We start from the raw sequence: 23,390 nt of genomic DNA, 5'->3' as shown, positions 1-23,390 counted from the left end.
TAAAAAATGGTATAGAATGGTTTCAATGTTGAAACACTTGTGACAAAATGGACAGAAACAGTAATGAAAAGAGGTCTAAAAGTTGCATGACTTAATAACTTGAACATAATTTTCAGCTCCAAAGTGAACTGTTAGCCAGGACGCTTGCACCAATGCTACTGATCCAATAATACACACACAGGACATAGAGGTTTTTCAGGGGCCCAGTCAATTCTGTGGGCAGGCCTGTTTGCTGATACCTATATCATACCAATGATACTGTGCATCCCTAGAAATTTCTTCTCTTGGTCTTGGTCACCTCACAGATTCTTCCTCCTCAGACTCTCAGATTGTCTCCACCCATTTTTTTTCTATCAATTTTAACTCACTTTCTCTCTCTGAACTGGCCTAAATTGGTTCAACATCATTAGAGATGAGTGTTTTCAGTTTGGACTGGCTTTGTTAAAACATTGACAACTGTGCTTACATTGTGTCTAAGATCTGCTCCCAGTGGTTACCATTATGCAAGACAGGTGAATTACTACTACTGAGTTTAGGCAGCTGACTGGTTCAGAAAATGGAAAATAGAGTTGAAACAACTGTGGAAAAACTGTGAATGTTAATAAATGTGAGAAATGTTGATCACAATCATAAGAACAGATCTTAAGATTTAGTTTTATCATAAATGGCAAAGAATAACTACATAATGGTAAAAAGACTTTACTTGTCACCATAGCAGAGGCTGCTACGTATCCTTCTGTGTTAACAATACCCAGACTCAGTGGTAGGACTCCAATGTATCTTTGCCAAAATACACTTTAAAACTGGAGGAGCTGGGGGTTAAAAACCTGACCTCCTGGTTAGTAAGCTTTACCACTGACCAACAGCTTTTTCTTTTAATGTATGCATAACATACAAACCATACTGTTGTCTTATATAGGCTTTTGCACATTAGTTTTTGTTCATATGGTATTCAGTGTTTAATATTTGGACACAATGAGGACATTTTATCAGTCAAATTTCTTGTCTGTTTTAAACCAGACCAATAAAGCTGTTTCTGAAACGCAGCAATTCTCCACATTTTAAAAGCTGGAGTCAGAAAATTAAGTTTAACTCTCATTCAACTGATATATAACCAGTACAGCTCCAACACCGTGCCTTAAACAGCAATTTAAAAATAAGAATAAGATGGTAGACTATTAATCATAATATTTGATTGTAAAATCTACCATGCAATGAAAACAAAATAAAGATTTGTTTAATAATGACAACACTTTTAGCAGTACCAAAGTTGAAAACTGCTTGATTTTTTACTTACAAACATGTTTTCTGTTTGTGTAATTGTGCAGGGGGGAATCTTTCCAGGAAACATGAGTCGACCATAGAGCCAAATGAACAGCAGGGACAGGATTTAGGTGCCAAAACATCAGTGCAAATGTCAACCAGCTGGACACTGAACATCAGCGGTGCTGTACAACATTACAACCAAACAGCCTGTATGGGCAGTGCCAGCTAAAGCTCAGACATTACTTCACAAAACTACAATTTTCATTCATTTAAAAAAAAGGAATTTATTTACAGAGTAAAAACATACAATACACTCTGGATAAGTGTTAAACATCAATTTGTTATTACAAAGCTTTCACTGGTACATGTCAAAGTGGTTCTCAGTTGAATTAAAAAATAAATGCAGTCATTTCTTATTTACAGATTAAAAAAAAATCTTACAAACAGTTTAACCAAGTCTGGGTTTTCTTTAATTTTACAGTACCAAAGCAAATGTTTAAAAAACGAAACAGCAACAGATCAATACAGAGTTTTTCTTGCTTTTAATTTCCTCTAAAACGCATAGATGCCCATACTGACTGTTGCAAAAGCCACAAAAAGTCCCAGCACCATCCTGAAGAGTGGACTGGCCTTGATAAGACTGCTGGAGATCTGCAGTGTGTTCACAGGCGATGATTGTGTTGAATATTTCGGCTGATTGTTTTCAGAGATGCTCAGCATCCTTTGTAAGTCATCAAAGACCTTCAAAAACAGCAGGAACATTCATTAGAAAAACAAAGGGAAAGGTTATTTTTATATCCAGCTGCCCTTAAAGTTAAACATTTCTATCAAAGACCAGAAAGTATTAAAAGGTCTCCCATTCTGTTTTTAAGTGTTTGTACCTGAATGTTCAGCTCGAAAGCTCTGATGGCCTCCTCCAGTACTCCATTCCTCTCCTCCTCTGTCAGCTCCACACTGTTCATCCTGCTGCGGTACAGCTGTTTGAAGAGGTTTGGGCTGGACACACCAGGGAAGGCAAAAAATGACAGACCATCGCTGCTCTTAAGCCCCAGGGACTTCTGGGCAATCCGACCAAGGACCTGCCCTCCAGAGAGGTCACCAAGGTAGCGGGTGTAAGCATGGGCGATCAAAAACTCAGGGTTTTCTCTGCCAATCTGAAAACAAATCAGTAATAAAGCGTTAGTTTAGCACCAAACAGGAGAGGAAAATGCATGCATTAGATGTGTGACACATAGAAAAGCACCTGTCTGAGTCTGTGGCAGTATCTTTTAGTGGCTGCAGGGACTACAATTTTCTCTCTCCAGTTTAGGCCATAGAAAAACTCTAGGTCTTTCTCGAGGGTTGCAAGTCTGGCGAGTTCTGCAGGGAAGTAAATGGGTGCAACACCAGGGTGGTTGGAGTTCCTGTCCAGCTCTTCCTCCAAGGCCTGGTAGACCTCGTAGAGTGAGCACAGGAGGAGCTGAAGAAGAGGAGCGATGGTGTTAGATACAGCAGCAGATTTTAGAGGTTTGCAAAAAGTGTGATGGATGATAAATCTCTTTACATTACCTTGTACTGTGGTAGGGTGACTTTTCCTCTCTGAAAACTCAGCATCAGCTCCGTGTTTTCTGCCCTTTCATGACTCTTCTTTGTCGCCTGTTTGATTTGTTCTGACAGATCCCTGCAGAAAGAAAACCATAACCATTAAATCTCTAAGACAGTTACCTCTAGCCCAGGTGCTTTCAGACTACAGCTAAATGTAAATCTGCCCAAACATAAAGAATAAGCTTTAGGGTACAGAGGACACGTTATGTAAATACCACGTGTGAGCTACTGAACCTACAGGTGTTTATCTTTACATACACAGCTGATAAAACCTAAAGTAAGCATTGGTGGCCCTAGAAACCCACTTATGGATGTTGCAGCACTGACACAGATATGATCCTTACAGCACAACATAAAATAAGGTTTCCTCACAAATCTAACCAGAGCATTTTAAATCCTTTTTTTCTGAGGCCTTTCGGATTTTTTTACTTATGACAGCCATTGAGAGACAGATGATGTTGGGAGGGGAGTGGTAGTTGAAAATAAACTAAAGTGATCCTGACATGGGGCTCCTGCTATATCAAGTGAGCTAAATCTGCACCCCAGTATAAGAGCTTCTAATGGACTGGTGAAATGTAAGTGTATTAGGAAGAATGATTTGGAAATACAGTAAATCACAGCATCTCACTCTCACCTGTCGGTCATCTGCTGAGCAGCTATCTTCTCTGTCTCCATTGCAGCCCTGGAAAAATTCACATGTAAAAATGAGATATTTAAGGAAAGAAATCAATCTTCTGACTCCATCACTAGCAGAATTGTTAGGGTTAAAGACAAAAAAAAGAGGGGCTAAAAATAAAACTTTGTGAATGGAACTTTTTAAGTTGTACTCACCAGACAGAAAAGGATCTTGCAGGTTAGGTAGTTTGGTTGTTATCCTCTGGGATTCCCTGTTATGCTCTGGATGCTCACTCAGGTTCATCTGTGAGCCACAAGGCTTCTGTTCCTTATATACAGCCCTCCTCTGTCTCCTCCCCTACAGTTGAAAGAGACCAGAACCTAACGTGACCTCAGCTAAACATGAGCTGGCAACTTCATCCAAAACAGAAGGAGGGCCTGAGAGTTAACGTGATACAGCAACTTTGTGACAGTGAGTGAGTGGAGAAGGGAGGAGCAATGGGACTTCCTGGAAGTTTTAGCAGTGCCCTGGAAAAGCAGGAGGAGGAGCGCCGAGCGCTAAACATGACAAGGCAGCTTTGAAATTCCACAGTCATGGCAGACTGTGTGAGAACGTAAAGGAGGGGGGAAGTGTTTCAACAGTGACTAATGGTTCAGAAAAATAACCTCATGACTGTGAAAAACAATAGACAAGCAGATATGAGTTAATCAGAAACATGAACCAGTTCAGCCACGTTGCTGGACTGATAAGTCTGTAAACACAAGAAGCACAGGTTTCATTGGAACTAGAGGCTATAACATGAAGAAGGAGCACATAAGGCTAGAGTGATATGAATAGGCATAATAACATATACCTTTGTCTAAACTTTTCAGGTGACTGAGCTAATAGAGTGTTGAGATGAGCTAGTTTGAATCTCATCGTTTAGGGTCAGAGAACTTAGCCTTAGAGCAGAGCCAACTAAAGCTCTTGTGGAGCCTTTGAAGCCAGTTATGAAAAGTACTGAAAGTGTTATTGCCACCACTTTATGAGATACAACAGCAAACTAAAACATAAGGAAGAAGGCTGATCTTTCCTAAATAGTAATCTTACCCAAATTTAAATCGCATGAACGATTTACTCATCCATCACAATCATTTTGCAAAAAAAACCCAGCATGAGAGCAAAGTGGGCTTCCATGTGTTTTGCACTGAGAGGCTTCCACCCACTCTGCCATAAGCCTAGATCAGAGGAGGGCTGCAGCGATGGCTGAACTTTATCCCATCTCTATGCAGGATCTCTGGAGCTCAGTCAGAGTGACCATCGGGTTCTTGGTCACCTCTCTTACTGAGGCTGGTCTCTCTGATTGCTCAGTTTGGCCTGGCGACCAGCTTTGGGGAGAGTTTTGGTTGAACCAAACATCTTCTATTGGAGAATTATGAAGGCGCTGTGCTCTTTGGGACGTACAGTGCAACAGAATTGTTTTTGTCGCCTTCTCCAGATCTGTGCCCTGCAACACTCCTGTCTCTGAGCTCTGCAGGCAGTTCATTTGACCTCATAGCTTGTTTTGCTCTGCGTTGTCAGCTGTGAGGTCTTTAGTAGAGAGGTTTGTATCCTTCCAAATTATGTCCTATCAGTTTAATTTACCACAGGTGCACTCCAGTCAAGGTGTGGAAACATCTCAGCAAAGATCAAGAGAAATGGGAGGAACCTGAGCTAAGTTTTATTTGTTTTTGCAAAGGGTCTGAATACTCATGTCAATGTGATATTTCAGTGTTTTATTTTTAAGAAATAATTTAAAAAATCTAAAATTATGTTTTCACTTTGTCATGGTGGGGTACTAAATGTAGATTAAGTAGCACATTTGTACTTTTTATAAAGTCATACTGACTGTAAAAGAGTCTATCTGTTAAAAAATGACCCCAAGACAAACTTTATACCCCAGAGATGCACTGCCTCAAGAAATTTGAGCAAAGGCAAAAGTTTAATTTCTCAAGTGTTGAAATTTTTTTTGGATAGGGTAGTTTTTGCTGCTGTTGAGGACTCAAATGGGTCATATCATTTTTTTGTGTATCATATGGTATGTACTGTATCGCATCTTATAGTATAAGTATTATCATCATTGCCACCTGTGATTCCCACTTCCTCTGAACTGTATCGGAGCTTTTATGATCGATTTGGCTGTGATATTCCTCAGGCAGCAGGACAGTGTGTGGCCTGACACATTGCAGTTAGCATGAATAGATGATCGGCATCTGTAATGAGATAAAGAGAAGATAAAGAGACATAAAAAAAAAAAAAGCACACCACCTTTGATTTTCTTTGCCCCTAAATTACCTGCAATGCTATCATGAGCATGAAACCAGTTAAACTGAATAACTCTAAAACCTCAACTACCACCACATTTGCCCAAAGCAACAAAATTATACAGCTGTGAAATTAAAAACCTTCTAGTTGGAGGTTTCACCGTAGCACGAACATGAGGCAGCACCCCATGTCCCAGGTTTACTTGAACTCCAGATGGCAACAATGGAGATAATCCACTGCAATTGCCCTTGGTTAGATCTGAGAACAATGTTGTATATGCTGTGGAGCAGAAAGACAGTCAGAGTCATCACACACAAACAAATATTTGTCTCAGAAGAGTCCAGAATAAAATACCCAGTCCTATATCTTTTAATACTTCCACTCACTTTTGTCTCCCCCTACTATTGAAACATCCATCAGAATGAAATAACAGGTGTCAATCTCTTCCTTAGCTTAGGACTTTTCTTGCCTAACAAAAAGAGTCTTCATCACCAACTTAGGTAAGGAATTTATTCATCATTACTCAAAGCAGTCTTGGATAGTTCAGCTGTTAAATATGATTTCAGCTCTTATTTCTTCGGTTATCTTTACAAAAAGTAGTGAAACAGGCATGAATAAGATCAAGATTTCCACGTTAGCCACTGTCAGACTAAACAAACTTTTCTGTCTCCTCTGAACAACATGAGCTGGAGGTTGCCCCAGCATTTCCCTCCTGTGACGAGCCCTGCCTCATGTTTTTACCCGCAAAATTTACTCCTGCAGATGAAGGTCTTTATCTGGGAAACAGCACACCATCGGTTTAAACGTGGTGCAGAAACGTGAGCAAATTCAGTGTAGGATGGTTCTGTTTTTTCGAAGAACTCTGAACCGTCACTGATATGCTTCTGGTGCTTCCTCGTATGCTCTCAGCATACCAGCTTTGACCAACTGATAGCTGCCGCTATCACCAACACATAAGGCTGGGAAAACCTTATGGCCCCTGCCAGTGGGTGCTTCCTGAAGTAGTAGGGTACATGTGACTGCAGACCCTTTCTTGCATCAGCTCAACCCCAAGACAACACAAAGAAAATACTGCGGCCTCCCTCATTAAACCTGCAGAAATCACAAACTGACATCATCAAATGAAGGAGAAAAAACCAACACTGGCTCTTCAGCCTTAGGTGGCTGAGCCTGGGATTTTCCCTCAACAATAAGCTTTAACCTACATCACTAAAGATGGTGTTTAACCTGCATAATAGCAAGCTCAACCTTCCAAAGAAGAGCCTCCTCTCTTGACTTCTATAACTCCAAAGCCTTCTGTTGTTCCTGTTGCATTTGTAACAGAGAATGCTGTTTCTGCAAATGTCAATCCAGCCCCAAGCCAAGTCATAACAAGAGTTATATTAGACAGATTGCCTGGCACACTTACCCTGGGACAAGCTGCATTTGATAAACCTCCTGTTTAGAGGCACACATGTCTTCTTATCTTGAATCAACAGGACATAACCCATTATCAAGTGAGCCTGTAATTTGTACTTGATTATATAACTTTTAGAGATCAAAGTATGGGACAGATTTTACTTAGTTGTTTCAATATTCTTGTTCTTGGTTCTTAATTTTATTACTTATTTATTTTTATACATTTCTTCCGTGGTGATTAATACACCGTTTTTGGATTCTTGTTCTTTGACTTTAGGCGAATTTGATACAACAATATCATTGCTCTTTAGCATAAGAGTTTAAATAGTGGACTTTGCAGCCTCTTTTAAACAATGATTACAACTTTAACTGCAGTCTTAAACCGATAAGAAGCGCTGGAGCGAATTATGTCATGTGAAGCAAGCTACAGCGAAATAAATCCCATCTGCTTAGTCAGCCTTGGCGTTATGTTACAAAACGGGTTAACCATCAAACCAGTCGACTCTCTCCTCAGTCTAACATGACTCAGCAGAGTGAGTCCACCGGAGCTTAACGTGAGTAAGCAGCTTTACCGTGGCACAGTTCAGCGACATGGAGTTGACTTGACAAGTTCAACTGAGGTTTATTATTAGAAATAGCAACATGCCGGCGTTTTGTTCGGCACACAAAATGCCTGAGCCAGGTATAACCCGGGGAAACGGTTCCCTGCTCAAGTGTTAGCTCTTAGCCAACTTTTTACAAGAAAGCAGACGTTAGTAACAGTTAACATTGTCTGTAACTTGAAAATGTCGACTACAATGCATGGCGACACAGTGTTTGTAAGCTCCCGGTTGTCACATGTTCTTTAAAAAACACGGACTAAATTGTGGTGAAGGATAATATTTGACCAGGTGTAATCAATATTAACTTTACCCAGTGTTTGTGTTTCGTTGAAACCCGGCTGTCAGGTAAAAAAGTCTGGCTAATCGCTTAAACAAAGTGTTCTTTGTGCTAGCAAACATTCAAGCACCTGTGTTAGCATTACTTAGTTTCTAAGCTAACTTACCTCTTGTTGGCTCCTCTGTATTTAGCTTGTGTCAGTGCCCTGAGCTTACACCAGAAGACTTGTCTTTGATTTAGCAATAGACACGATATGTGAAATTTAATTCATGTTTGCATATCATCTATTTTTACAGTAAAAGGTCATATTTTATTTATGTTGCATTATTTGGATCACTGTGTCTATGTGCAGATGATACTGAGGCAGATAAGTGAGTGGATCCAGCAAGAAAGAGAAGAAAAGCTCCTACATAAACTTGATGATGGATGTGGAGAAGCTGGAGGAAACAGGTTATGATTTCAAGGCATGCAACACCAAGACCCTTATAGTCCTGCCAATGCTTAAACAGTTAAAAGCAGTTATAATCCCCCTATTTTCTAAAGGTATTTCTCATGTGCTTTGAAACAGTGCAAAGAATTTTAACAGAGCTTATACAAACATCCCAGTTTTATTTTGGATGCTTACATGATTTTACTTTGCACATATCCTTCTCTTTCATGATTCCTTCCACCTTTAGACGATTCCCAGTTCCAGACACATTGGAGGATCCCCACAGCATAGTACTCTCACCACTGTGTTTGACTGTGAGGCCGGTGTTTGATGGCTTCTAACCCCTCTCCCTTCTTACTTCAAACATAAGCAACGCTTCTGTGGCAGAGCTGTAGTTTGGTCTCATCAATCCAAAGGACATGCTTCCAGTATGCATAATAGATTTTCCAGCTTGTCCTTAGCATACTCCTGTTTGGCTTGAAGGGTTCTGTTCTGCAGCTTCTGTTTCTTGGTCTGCAGCCTCTTAGTACATTCCTGCCCAGGGCTCTAGTGATTGTCTTCTTTGAGATTACAATTCCTGACTTGGCAGAGTCATTCACTGGTGTCTTAGCAGTTGATCTAGGAGACACTTTTCTCACTAGTTTTCTTTCCACAGTCTTTGAAATCTTTCTCTTCTTTCCTCTGCCAGGCTGATTCTGTACTACAGGTATGTTGCTCTCTTTGAATTTCTTGATGATACCTTCTCACACCAGTTCTTGACACCCGGAATCGCCGTGATAACCTTGTATATCCTCCTGCTTTGTGAGCATCAACAATGATTTTTTTTCCCAAGTCCAAACTGATTTCTTTTGTTTGCCATGATGCTTTCTCCAGGGACCATTCAAACCCTTACTGAAGTTTTTAGACTGTGTAAATTGGAAGATAACCCCCAGTTTTAAATTGATTTTACAAGTTCTGAGCATTACAAAGTTTATTGGACAATAGTGGTTTGTGCAGTGGCTCAACAAAAGGGTCCGTTTTAAAGGAGGCTAATAATTTAGACCCTGGTAGCTTTTGTTTTTGTGAAATAATTGTGTTTCCGTGTATAAAATAAAATAATGCAAGCATCAAAATAAAACTGGTATGTTTAGAAAAACTGGTAAAAATTCCTTGATATACTTAACAGCATTTGATAAATCCTTGGGGAAAAGAAGAAAATTGAATGAGGGGCTAAAAATTTTGTCTTTATCTGTACCTGGCCATGAAATGTCTTAATAGTCTGTTTACATCAAACAGGTCTGAACTTATAGATTGCACCTGACTGAGACATTACTCATTTTATTTATACTATCATATGAGCAAAATGTGTATTTTTTCATGGCAGCTTTTAAAACTACATATGTTTGCATTCTGTCAACAGGTAAAAACTAACTACTAACTACAAGTAATGCAAAATAGCTTCAACTTATAATGACAAGCAAAAACATTTGAGTCCTGCTTGGACCCAGAAAACCACCATCACTTCATGATGCAAAAACTACATGATCCTTCTCTTTGTTTTGGGTTCCTAAGGTCTTAACATATCTTTCATTTTTTTGTAAAAACAAAAAAAAGCATGCAGCAACCCTCATTTACATGGTAGACACAAGGCCTGCACTGGTAGCTAGGGGCTATTAGACCTATATGTTTTTAAAACTAACTCTAATATGCAGATTACTATAAACAGTCACCATTTGGAGTGTGAGAAAAAATCTGAAATAAAGAGCTAAATTAGAACATGGTCACAGTGTACACTGTGTATTGGCATCTATATTTTGTCTTGATTTGCTGCAGCAGTGTTGCATGCATCTGCACATGTATGAACTTTGAAGTGTTCTAGTTGGTGTCCCTCTGTGTCAGTCTTTTCCAGTTTATGGAGTATGTGTGGTCGAAAATTGTCAAGTTCAGACTATGATGTTTAGTACACACTGTTCTAAACTCTGAAAAAGACGTCTTATGCAATACAGCGGATGTTTAGAGTAAATGATCAACTCAAACTCCTGACTCAGTGTCATCTTAATTTCTTAGACAAGTGCAGCCATGTATACTAGCTATTTTAACTAGTGTACTATGTAATGCAGACTTCAAAGCATTTTTCTATTTGGATGTTGTGATTAGAATTTATTCTTAGTTATTATCGCTGTTTGTTGTCCACTCTTGCAAATAAAAGCTTGCTCAGTGAAAAAAAGCAACACTCGGACAGGTGATTTTAACAGTACAAGATTACTATAGGGAAGCATGATCTGATTTGCCATGCACTGTTTACTTAAAAAAAAAAGCATATTTCAGGTGGAGATGGAGTCTAACTTTGCTGAGTCCTATGGCGTCACCCCTGTCTGTGTGCCACAAAACAGATGGGAAGTAAGAGGAGGAGGAGGGAGAGGGGAGGTGAGTGGAAAGCTGATCACATGAGATTTGATACATTTTGCTCAAGCATGTTAAGTTTCTAAGTGAGAGACTGAGAAAGCATCCCTTTTTCAGGATATGCAGGAAAAGTTGTTGTACTCCTGTTGCACAGCAGAGGGCAGTGTTGAACAGGTAATTATTTGTTTTTTCCTACTTTTCTCCTATTTTAATTTATCCTCAGTGCATTTGACCAGTCACCTTGTCTGTTGACCTAGGCAATACAGAGCTCCTTCTTGGAGTACTGGGTGTGCCTGGATAACCAACACAACATGGCAGACTGTCCCGTTGCCAGAACTCCCAGTCTTCCTGCAACTCCAGTAACACACATGCCTTGTCCATTTATACCTGTGCTTGGATCTGTAGTTAATCCCATGATTCCTTGCCTGAGTACTGATACCTGCAGTCCCATTACATCTCTGTGCCTTCCCACTGACTCATCTTGGGACAGTGGAGGTTCTGACCAGGATCCTATCAGTGCTGCAGCTCACCTGCATCTGTTAGGGGAATCCTTGTCCCTAATTGGACAACTTCTTCAGGGGACGAATGTGAGTAGATTCTATGCAAAAAAAGTTTCCTAAAGTCCTAGGTTTAATTTATGAAATGCTGAATACTGGCTGCTTCCCTTGGCTGTGTTTACTCCTGCACTAAAGGCCTCCCCCTTGTGGTTGGATCAATCAGGAAGTATCTTTATACCAGGTGTATGCAGACCTTTGATGCAAGTACTGTATTATAAATAACTGACTGCCTCTCCTTATCTAGGCTAAACTACCAGTGAAAAAAATATAATGAGTGCATCAGGGCTAAATAAACACGTGCTGTATATTTTGCCTGCAGTTGTGTTTGAATGTTTTCATATTAATGTTTTAGAGTTGTGGTTCCTAACCTTTTTTACTCAGAGCTCTCACACCAGTGTCTAGGAAAAGCTGAGCTCCCCAGGACCCACATGGAAAAAAAAGTGATGTGATGCCCATTTGTTCTTGTTTGTGCACATGATCAATTAAAGTGTGCCAAAGCACACTTCAAGTGTACCTTGCTTGAGCACTGTGGAGCAGCACTCCTCATGCCCAGTGCAAAAAACTGGACTTAAGGAATTAAAGGTGCTCGGGCACAGTTCGCCTCAGGTGAGCATCCCTCAGAAGTACCTAAAGGTGATAATTGTTTCTGCAGAAAACAGTGAGTATGCCGACTAGTTTCTCCCTGCTCTTGGACTCCCTTCTGTGTGCCCTTGGTCCTCTGATGTCCCTCACAACACAGATACCAGAGCTGAGTAGCTGCACGCGACACACACTGGTAAGAGATGCAATCACATCCATTACAATAGTGAATGCATTGTGTTTAAGTAAGTTGTGTTTAAAAGTTATTTTTTTGTGTGTGAATTTCCTAAGGCCTCCACTGTGGAAAACATGACCTATTTGATGCCTGGGCTGTGATGAAAAACAACAAACTTTTCGTTGTAATGAAAGTTGCTGAACGCAAGTTTAGATTTGAAAATTGAGTACGAGAGAAATTTCTGTTCATGAAGAATCCTTATGTTTGCCATAGAAACTATTTTATTTTTTATAACATCTATATCTAAAACATCAGGGCACTTGTTTCTTTGTTAAGTTAAAATATTGTGAAGTTAAGAAATTAATTATTAAAAAACAACAACAACAAATGACCAGATACCTTCTTCCTGTAATACTGGACTCATTAAAATGATCTTTTATCTCAGGAAGCACTGACAAGGAATTAAATAGCTTTAGAGGTAGTCTCTGACGTAATCTTATTCCAAAGTAAAAGTAGGAGAAATTGTTACACACTGCCATAATCATGACATGACACTTGTCATTCACATGAGGAAGGCTGAACATTTATGAAGGTTGTCATTAAGTTTCAGTCAGTTATGTCCCCATTATTGCAAAGTTGACTTTGTTTTATCCGTTTTTGCTTCTTTGTACAGTAAGGCAAGGCTGTAGTCAGCTATCTTAGCATAGTACAAAAACTGAAATCAATAGAGAAGAGTGTTTTTCCAGTTTGTACTTAAGTGGCTCTCCAGGAAAGGAGAACATCTGCAGGGCAGCCAGATAAAGTGCCGGGTACACTTCCACTCTTAATTTGGCATTTCCAGTGGTATAGTGATATGTGTAGAAGTGGGTATGCTTTTAATTTATTGCACTAAATGTGACATAATTGGCCAAATGACACTTAATGAAAACATTCATTTATGTTCATAAAACCTCCTTCATGTGAATAACGGAGGTCATGTCATGATTCTGACAGTGTCGTATCAGTCTTAAGCATACCTCTTCAAATCAAGTATTATCAAGGAAACCCAGTTTTGCTTGCCCAATATTGCCCAATATTGCCCAATATTGCTTATAGTCATGAAGGTCACCTTAGAATTTTTTTTTGACAAAAAGGGCCCCTCTCATCGCATAAGTGTTTATACTAGCAATGGCACAAGTAGCCACGTATAGTCGGGAAAATTTTACTACTTTTTAATAGTTGGTGGTGGCTGTGTTGCAGTGTTTGTAAGGGATGCCACACAGAAACCTTTCTGTGACTATGATTGTGCAGTATGGCTTGCTAATTAATTATTTGTAAATATTCGAAAAATAATCACTATTATTAATATATTTTGGGGTTAGATCAGTCTTGGGGTGCTTGACTCTTCATCCACATATGTGGAGATGGCTTGTACTGTCAGGCATGACAAGGATGTATGCATTGCTTTTTCTTTGAATTGTTCCTGCTTGCCTTGCTTGTTTTAAACAGTTTCCTTTATGAAGACAAGATTCTGGCCCACATTAGATTTAAGCTTCCATGCAGAATAGATGTAAAACTTTAGTGTGCATCTGTACCTGAACGTCATTAGCACGTTAATCTTTGTTGTAAGACCTCGGGGTGGAAAGATGGAACAGACAGCAGGAGAGAACTAGCAGTTTTTACTGCAATTAGTGGTTGCAGTTAACTCTTAGTGCAATCCCTTTTATTGTTTAAATGCATGCTTTTCATTTTGTTGACATCATCTAGACCAATAGTTATGCATGAGTTGGTTTTGTGATATCTGCAACTCCGCTAATAGGGCATGTTCTGCACACCTGCATTTTGGATGGGCCATTTGCTCGTGTCAAATGTCCCGATATGTGCTTTGAAAGATATTTAAGAGTTTTATCAACTATGAACTGGCACAGATAAAGCCATTACTCACAATTATTATAATACAATACTTGTATAATAAAAAAACCCTTTGTGTGTAATTGCTCTACAGTTACTGAAATCAACAATTACATTTTTACTATAATAGTGAGTACAAGTACTGAGTCTCAGGCTCTAAAGGACTGCATCCTGATGGATGGGTTTCAGACACTACTATGTAGGCTGAAACTGATGTACTATTATGTAAATGCTTATCTAGGTTACACAAAACACAAGCCAGCCTGCTCTCTGGTTTGATTTACTTGATACTCTAAACTTGTCCCGACTGCTGTGCCATATTTCCATGTAACTGACGACAACTGCAGCGTAAGAAAATAATACCATGCATATTTAACTAGTTATTAACCTTAATGACAATAAACCCTGACAGATGGCCCATTTGAGTGTCATCGACGAGATTTGACAAATGAAGGGTGTGGCAGATAAAACTTCAGCTAGAATGATTCACAGGTGCCCCAGGATACACCTCCTCCGCCCCACTTTGGAATGCTTAGCAGCCTGCAGACAAAGAGACCTGTTGTGCACGTAAAAACATATTCATATGTTCATATGTGCATGTCCTTAAAAACTGGGAGTGGTGAGACGGGTAGTTCTGTGTGACTGTGAGCCTCACCTGCGAGAGGTGGCTTTTGTCTTTGTCAGCTGGGTGTCAGCATTTCATGAAGTTGTCTGGAGGAGAGACAGAATTCAGTGCCAGCTGAACATAACGAACACGCAGAGACAGCGATACATGAACAAAGCTCCAAGGAACTCCAACATTTGAGTAAGTGTGATTAAATTTTACATTGTATTACTTTTCTGTGGTATTTTAAGTGCTTGGTATACAAACATTAATAAATATAGTTTGCCTGAATTAGCTGGGCTTAAATATCATGGAGGAAGTTTGATCTCTTGTTACAATGGAGTAATGCTGTTTATGCAGCAGAATTCTATACTGATAGTTAGATCTGAATGTTGTTGGCCACAGTAGACAGAACAACAAGTGACTGTTATTTCTTTGGTATGTTTACCTCCGCCAAGGAAGTTATGTGATCGGCAGGGTTGGTTAGTTAGTTAGTTGGTTAGTTAGTTAGTTAGTTTGTTTGTTAGTTTGTTAGCAACATAACTCAAAAAGTCATGAACCGGTTTTGATGAGATTTTCAGGAAATGTCAGAAATGGCATAAGGAAGAACTGATTAGATTTTGGGAGTGATCCGGATCACTGTCTGGATCCAGGAATTTTTTAAAGGATTCTTTACTAGCAGGAGATAGGGCTTATGGTGGAGGTTTGCGCTCTCTGAGTGCTTTCCTAGTTTATAATTTTAGAGGTTAAATTCCACTTTATTGTTCATTTTAGAGCAGGTTTCTTTTAGTTCTCCTTTTCTTTGTATTCTCACGGTGAGCATTTAGTACAATATGTTCAGTCTTTGTATTGTATTTGTGTGCATTTGTAGGTGGATTTGTTTTTTGCATGTTTGCATATCAGTCCAAATATAAGTCCAGGTAGAATGTAGTTGGACAGGACTGGCAAGGTGTGGCATATCAGGTACTCTGAAAAAAAAAGGGATGCAGTTAGAAAACAAGGAAATAAATGGAAAGTTTCACACATGAAGGACTGCTACTATAATAAAATGTGTTACTTTGTTTTGTTTCATGCACAAGTATTTAAGATATTTGAATGAGATGAGGTGTTTAAAGGTAACTAAACATTATAAATATTCTTACTGTAGTACTTAAACAGTCAGAAACACACTTTGGGCTTTGACAGAAACAAACTACTATTACTGTTAACCACCTACATACTGTTTTGTCCCTCATCTTCCTTTACTTCTTTCAGCAATGAGTACAAACTTTGGTGGGAGCTTCTACAGCTCCTCACCACCAGAGTTAAGACTGGTGCTTTTAGGAAACATCGGATGTGGAAAGACATCATCAGCAGACACTATTCTGGGCCAGCCATCTCCCATCTCTCCTGGTGCCTCCCGAAGCTGCCAACTGAGGCAGGGCATCTCTGAGGGCCGCAATGTGACCCTGGTGGAGGCACCGAGATGGTACTGGACAGGTGGCAAGATGGAGGACAGTGTTAGGAAGGAGACAGAGCGAGCGATGACGCTGGTAGAACCTGGTCCACATGCTATTCTGCTGCTGGTGCCTGTTAGTCAGTTCACAGAGGTTGGTGTTGGCTTCTGTTGGTGCTAAAATTACCTTTTTTTTTTTTTCCCAGAAGAAATATTAATTTACATCAGTGTTTGACACTATATAAATGCTATTCATTTGTTAAGTTCTTTGTAGCATTTTGAGTCCAGGAAGTTAAGTCTTGCTAATATCATACCATTTTCTTCTCCATTGCTTTCTCAGGTGGAGGGTCATGTGCCTGCAGAGCTGGAGGAGTCATTTGGGAAGGAGGCACTGAATCATACCCTGGTCCTGCTGACCTGTGGGGACTACTTGATGGGACGAGCCGTGGAGGTAAAGGAATTAAGAGACACTCAGAGGAATTTTTAGCCGGTGATGAATTAGAGTGAAATGAATACTGACTCTTTATGAACTATGAAAGCAGACATGGCCATCAGCAGTAACACCGATAGTGTCTATATTGTAATTTAAAATGCCTTAAACCACAGCTAGAAGTGTCACATGAGACTATTACAGCACTCCAATAAACTGCCTTTCAAAAATATTTCACAGATCATATTCACAGAGTGACACATTAGATTGTTGGAAGGATCAGGATAAGATGTTTACTGTCAATTAGGAACACTGTTTATCATCCATCTATCCATTTTCTGCTCTGCTTATTCCAGTCAGGGTCGCTGGGATCCTTGAGCCCATCCCAGCTGTACTATTTACCATGTACAAGAAAATATATGGAAAGAGATAGTGGTAGTGGTTGTGGTTGACTACAACATCAAAATCAGCAGAGGGCAAAAGTTATGTTGTTAATTCAATGTCTTTGATGTCTTGTGTTCACTTTGATGTCATGCACTCTTTAAGCAGCTCAAGTATGCGCCTATGCTCATGAAGTTTAAAAACTTAGCAGTGTCAAAGCTTGAATCTCTAAGATTTATTTTGAGTTTTAATTTCTGCTAGATCATTATAACCTTGCAAAACTAATGGATTAGACATATCTGTCATCAGGCAGGTACATCTTACAAACCTTAATAAGCTGAAGTGCTTATTCTGGTCTGAGAATGAAGCGACCAATCAGCATAAATTTAGGAGATCAAGGCAGAAGCTATGGGTGCACTTTAGTTCTACTGCAAGCCGGTGAACGAAGGCACATAGTGAAGAGAGTAGCTCAGATGTAGCTTTGGTGGCGGTTTCATCAAAACTGGACATAATGTCGTAATTTAAAGAACCACACTTAAGTTTTTCTTCCTCTCTGCCAGTTTTTCTTGGTGGAGAAAAAGTTTTTGCTCTTCTCTTAACCAGCTCTGGCGTGAGTTTGAGTCACCAACTGGCTCCACTGATGGTGAATGATGATAGCAGCTGCCTGTCGACCTCAACCTGCGGAGTTTACACTCCAGGGCTGTGCATGCCTACTGGGTCATATGTTTGTTGATCTGACTGGCCCATAGTAAATGTGACAGACAGAATGTTTGCCAGATCAACTGACATTTTTTCAACGGTTCAAAGGTTTCAAAGGCCTTTCCTAAACACAGGCCATGGGCTGTCTTGCCCTTATACCTCTGAAATATACCCCATGCAAAGGATGTATGAAACAGTTTATCTGACATGTCAGAGTAAGTTCACACTAAAAGTACAATACTCAGGGGTGGAAATTAAAATATTAAATTTACTCGGAATACTGTAATTAAGTGGGTTTTTTTGGGGGGGGGGTACTTTGAGTTTCTTAAAATCAGTGCTTTTATTTCTATGTAATTGAATTTTAACCAGAGTAATTGTACTTTTACTTAAGTACAATAGTTTGCACTTCTTCCACCTCTGTTGAGTACGTGGTAGCATGGAGCAAGAGAATGATTTTACATCACATCCTAAAACTGGAGTGTTGATATCTAAGGGTTAAACATTTCAGTGTTGATTTTAATTTCTAAAGTGACATTTAAACTGTTATGAGTGAAATAGTCCTTAGAGTTGGAGTAATTTGACAGTGTGTTCCATCAGAGTTAGTTCAACTCTGTTCAGAATCAATTGATCTAAGCTCCACCCACTGCAATTTCAGATTTGAAGGATGTGTGGGTGGAGTTGTTCATCATGCCCTTGGGCAGAGTGTTTATTTTACATGTTGGACAGTGATCCCTGTTGTTTTTTTTGGTCACGTTTCCGGTCAATTGTTGTTTTTGATGTGAGACACATTTGCACCATTAGTGAAGTTATCCACTGAGTTAGAGTATCCGCCTGTGACTTTTGGCTGTCCTAAAGGATGCAAAGTGTATATTTCATCAGTATGCATTGCCTTGTTATGAGGTTGACTTTCTGCTTTGCTCTGGCTGGAGGAGACCACCTTGCCACAGATTTTCAAGCGCAACTGCAGCTCTGTCATATTAAACACTTTCAAGTGTGTAGTTCAGCTATATATAGTGTGGACCAATATAGACACTTTTGAAGTTTTTAACTACTTATGATTTTTATTAACTCTGGCTATTATAGAGGTGTCACTTCGGGGACCTATTTTCATGTTGTTCTTGCTAAAAAGGAAAGATGAAATTTTACTGTGCAACCCCTCTGTACCTTTCCAGTTCCTAAAATAAACTTTAAACCAAATACTTTTGACTTGCACATGAGTAGATTCATTGAGTAGTACTTTTAGTTCAGTAAATTTTCACAAGAGTAACTGCACTTTTACTTGAGTACAATAGTCGTGCACTTTTCCACCTCTGACAGTACTTGCCCTCTTTTTGTTAGATAGCTGTCTGGCTAATCTAACACAAAAATTAACAGGCATTGGGGCGCGCTGGTGGTCGAGTGGTTGGGGTGCGCGCCGTGTGCATGGGCGACCCGGGTTTGAGTCCGGCCCGTGGCAATATTTTCTGCATGTCTCCCCCCGCTCTCTTCCCTGTTTCTGACTCTGTCCACTGTCTTGTCTAATAGAGGCAAAAGGCCAAAAATCAATCTTTAAAAAAAAAAGAAAGAAAGAAAGAAAAAAAATTTAACAGGCATTCAAAAAGTGGATTAGTCTCATGACACACTAACACAGGAATTAATGTGATTAACCTGAGCTTGATCCTACAATATAAGGTGTTGTGAGCAACTTATAGATTCTAAAACCTAATTTGTGTAATATTTAATACTATACCAAAAAAAAACTATTTTATAAAACTACTGCATCACTTTTTTTTACATCCTTATGTTTTTAATACTACTGTATAAACTGTGTATATTTCAATTCTGTTATTAGACTAGGATAAAGTCATTACATTAAAATCTCAGTAATTGCTTTGCAGGAATACCTTTGCAAAGAACACCCAGGCCTGAGGAAGATGATTGAGAACTGTGGAGGGAGGTACCATGTTATAAATAACCGCCAGCCACAGGAGAGGGAGCAGGTTCATGAGCTGCTGGAAAAGGTGAGGAAATACTGAAACCTTGAAATAAGGAAAAATGAGTTCTAAAATGCTGCAGCCGTTTGAGCTTGTTGTTTTGCTTGTTTTGTCTGAGAAGTTTACTGAGCATGCATGTTTTTCCCAGCAACGCCCTGTTTCATAATCATGCAAACACACCCTGACATAATTTGGACCAGTTTGGGGATTAATGATTTGGCTGTTTAGAGTGAAACTTGTACTGCCACCATAGCGGGGCAACTGTAATATATGATATGAAATGTGAGGGATGTTTTTCAGATCAGGTTGTTTATATCTTTTTATTTTGCAGGTGGAAAATATGGTGCAGCAAAATGGCATTTATTACATCAAATCAGCCCAGGAGAGAGAGCTTGAGAGACAGGTGAGCGACAGAAGACGAAAACTCATGGAGAGTTACAGAACACAGAAGGAGGAAACAAGACGAGAAATCATGGAGATGTACAAAGAACAGGAGGAGGAAACAAGACAGCCAGAAACATTAACATATTTATCCAGCGTGGAGAAACGAGACTCTTTTGATAGAGGAGAGGAGTACAGCACCTATTTGGAAAGGAGGAGAAGAGAAGAGAGAGAGGACATGGATGAAAGAGTGAGTGTGAGGCATGAGTCCAACGGAGTTTATTCAACTCCAACACCAGCGCGACAGTCATACTCAGTGCAAGATGATGAAAGGGAACTGAGAAGGACCCCCAGTTTTAAACTCAATGAAGGTATTTTGTGCCTCATTCTGTCTTAGGTAAAATTGTAAAAATGAAAGAAAGCAGAATGTGTATGTTATCTTATGTTTCCTGTTTTCCTCTGTAGATGGAGCCAAACTCTCACAGATGTCTGAGGAAAACTCATCTCCACAAGTGGTCTCAACTTGTAAGTCATAGGGTCTCATTGTTGTATTATTTTTGTTGCCTTAAAATTTTATACATTTTAAGCTTTAGAGGATTGAACTGTACATGTTTTGAATGTTTTAGTCCACTACAGAATCAACAGCTTTGAAGACAGGTCACCAGAGGCATCTCCAACCTCCACTCCTCATTCTCCTGTCTTTACCTCTACCCAATCCTCGCCAACCTTCACCTCCTCCTCCACCTCGTTCTCCTCATCTTCCTCATCTTCTCCTGAACTACGTCTGGTGCTGCTTGGGAGATCAGGATCTGGCAAGAGTGCGGCTGGAAACAGCATACTTGGGAGGGAGGAGTTTAAGTCTAACCCAGAAAGCTTTGTAGCAATCACTCAGGATTGTGAGAAAAAGAAAGCCGTGGTTGATGGAAAACGGGTGAGTTATTAAGATGTTATTACCCTTTAATACAACCTGCCATGTGCTAATGCCAAAATCTCCAACAACCTAGTCCTTGATATGCACTTCTTGTTTATGAAGTACACTTGGGCTGAATTCCCCTTGGTCAGCCTGTTAAATTGCTGCATGTCTCCTCTCTCACCTGCAGGTGGCAGTGGTGGACACCCCAGATTGGTTCAAATCTGAGAAAAGTCCAGATGAGGTGCGAGCTCAGATCTCCTCCTGTGTTGCTTTGGCCAGTCCTGGTCCACATGCCTTCCTGCTGTGCGTCCCCATAGACCAGCCAGCAAAGACTGAACTGCAGGCTCTCGAGGCTCTTGAGACTGTTTTTGGCCCTGAGGCTGTCCAGAAACACACTATGGTCCTCTTTACTTATGCAGACCAGCTAAGGGAGAGTGGCAAGTTGGGAAAGAGCAGTGTTGAAGCTTATATTGCAGGCCAGCGATCAGATTTGTTAAAGCTGGTGGAGAAATGTGGAGACAGATTTCATGTGATGGAGTCAAGTAAAGGTTGGAGGGGAAGGGTGAATGTGTCAGAGCTGCTGGAGAAGGTGGAGCAGACAGTGAATGAAGCTGGGGGACAATGCTACTCTTGTCCTGCTTTTCAGGAGGCAGAGAACAGAGTGAGGCAGAGACAACTGGAGATAGCGAGGGAGAGAAAGGGGAAAAGACAAGAGGAAGAGAGAAGAGAAGACGTGAGACAGCTCAGCTCTGAAAGGCGGGTACTTTATTCCTACATGCAGCCTGTGGTTGAGGCCGAAGAGGAAGTGAGAGAGGATGAGATTGAGAAAACAAGGGATGAGGCAGAGATGAGTGTAGGCTCAATGAATATTGAGAGCCTTCCTAATGTTACAATGTCCAGCATATCACCATCATTCCTCAGTTCCATCATGGAGAAAATGAGGTCCAGTGCTCAGGCATTTCCTCAGCTATTAGCAGATAGCTCTGTGTGGGCTGGTGAGAGTGTGAAGAAGATGAAAAACAGTCCAGTGTGGGGGACGGTGGGCAACAGAGCACAAAACGTCCAGAAAATGGTGGTTAACAGTCAGATGTGGGGCAAGGTCGGGGCTGGTGCGGGACATATGTCTAAACTAGTAGGAGACAGAGTTCCCAAGGTAGTGGTGGACAGTTCTGCATGGGTGGGATCTGGAGCAAAGGCAGCAGCAGCCAGCCCAGTGTGGGGAAAAGTTGGTTCAGGGGCCAAATCAGGGGCCAAACTTGTGGCAGACAGCTCCATGCGTGTTGGCGCTGGAATAGGAACAGGGGCAAAAAATTTGGCAAAGAGTCCCATGTGGGGGAAAGTAGGATCTGGAGCAAAGACTGGAGCGAAACTGATGGCCGACGGCTCAATGCAAGTTGGGGCTGGACTCGGTGCAGGTGCAAAGAAAGTGGCACAGAGTCCAGTGTGGGGAAAGATGGGGTCTGGCGCCAAAGCAGGAGTCAAAATGGTGGCTGACAGCTCAGTATGGGAGAAAATGGGGAACACTGCAAAACAGGTGCCTAAGGTGGTCATAGCAGGGGCTATCCTGGGTCTCGTGCTTGGTGTGTTTTTAGGCGGGGCAATTGGTGGAGCGGTAGGGGCAGCTGCAGGATCTGCAGTGACTGAGGTGGGCAGACGAAAATTCACCAGCAAAGATGCATCAAAAAATGCAGAAGAAGCTGCTAAAAACTTGGAGAGAACAGTGAGCGACAGCATGGACTCTCTCGCCAAACAAGGGGAAAAAGTACTAAAAACTGAATAACCTCCTGATTGTATGTAAAGTGTGTATAAAGAATGTTAAATTTGTTTTCATTCCAACCATCAGAATGTATGAGTCAAAGACTTTTTTAGACATTCAGGGTAATGATCTTGACAACACAGTTGTCCTTCTCTGTTCTTTTATACACAAATGTATTTTAAGGGTTAATCGCATCAAGATCAATTTCAAATATTGCACAAGTCTAATAAGGAGTGACTTTAAACAATACATGTTTTTTTCTTATATATTGTTTGAAAAAAAGTTTTGATAGCTAATCTTTTAGACAATAAAAATATGATTATTAGTAGGATGTGAAGTGAGACTGTTAGTTTTAACCTGACATGATAATTTCCTCACAGCCTTCATTATTGGGATGAAAATTTGGCAGTGTATTTAGAAACAAATTTTCTGGTCCTTAAGCAAATTTTGAAATGTATATAGTTGAGACCTTAACTGTTAATGATCTCAGTACTCTATTAAAATGCTCAAATATGTTGTATGCCTGTGTATCTGAAGTGTGCTTCTTCACATTCCCTTAACAGAGTTTTTGATATTTTTGGAAGATTGTGTGAAATTTTGTCTCTACTTAACCACCCAACATGCTTAAACCTCTAAACTAAACAGTATGTCTTTTTTATATATTCAGTCAGTATTAGTTGGGCTGGAGGATGGTTAAGTGGTTAGTGCTGTCACCTCATGGCAAGAAGGTTCTTGGGTTCAAACCGCTTTTTGTGGGTTTGCTTGTTCTCCCATGGGAG

The 23,390-nt window shown here is 40.3% G+C and overlaps 2 protein-coding genes across 7 annotated transcripts; one reads left to right on the top strand and one right to left on the bottom strand.

Moving 5' to 3' along the window:
• Positions 1-1,220: 1,220 nt before the first annotated feature.
• Positions 1,221-8,164, bottom strand: LOC121508506 (heme oxygenase-like). Its single transcript, XM_041785419.1, has 9 exons — positions 8,060-8,164; positions 5,890-6,028; positions 5,572-5,697; positions 3,682-3,823; positions 3,485-3,532; positions 2,815-2,926; positions 2,510-2,725; positions 2,148-2,420; positions 1,221-2,007 (listed from the first exon to the last, which is right to left on the bottom strand). Exons 5-9 carry the CDS (start codon positions 3,523-3,525, stop codon positions 1,819-1,821), a joined length of 831 nt encoding a protein of 276 aa, XP_041641353.1. The 5' UTR covers positions 3,526-3,532; positions 3,682-3,823; positions 5,572-5,697; positions 5,890-6,028; positions 8,060-8,164; the 3' UTR covers positions 1,221-1,818.
• On the top strand, positions 7,530-23,072 carry LOC121508505. Of its 6 annotated transcripts, none has more exons than XM_041785414.1 (14): positions 7,530-7,701; positions 8,379-8,476; positions 10,764-10,862; positions 10,956-11,012; positions 11,096-11,425; positions 12,048-12,170; positions 14,724-14,844; positions 15,898-16,232; positions 16,419-16,529; positions 19,466-19,588; positions 19,893-20,313; positions 20,408-20,467; positions 20,569-20,873; positions 21,043-23,072. In XM_041785414.1, the coding sequence occupies exons 8-14, from the start codon at positions 15,900-15,902 to the stop codon at positions 22,633-22,635; spliced, it is 2,946 nt and encodes a 981-aa protein (XP_041641348.1). In that variant the 5' UTR covers positions 7,530-7,701; positions 8,379-8,476; positions 10,764-10,862; positions 10,956-11,012; positions 11,096-11,425; positions 12,048-12,170; positions 14,724-14,844; positions 15,898-15,899; the 3' UTR covers positions 22,636-23,072. The 6 variants fall into 6 exon arrangements, with proteins under 6 accessions (XP_041641348.1, XP_041641347.1, XP_041641351.1 ...); XM_041785413.1 differs by having other exon boundaries at positions 10,754-10,862; XM_041785415.1 differs by lacking the exon at positions 7,530-7,701 and adding an exon at positions 8,015-8,094.
• Positions 23,073-23,390: the final 318 nt, after the last annotated feature.

The sequence above is a fragment of the Cheilinus undulatus genome, linkage group 4 (genome assembly GCF_018320785.1).
Source record: "Cheilinus undulatus linkage group 4, ASM1832078v1, whole genome shotgun sequence".
Lineage (NCBI taxonomy): Eukaryota > Metazoa > Chordata > Actinopteri > Labriformes > Labridae > Cheilinus > Cheilinus undulatus.
The sequence above is the reverse complement of the archived record's forward strand: the minus strand, read 5'-3'. Positions and strand labels throughout refer to the sequence as shown.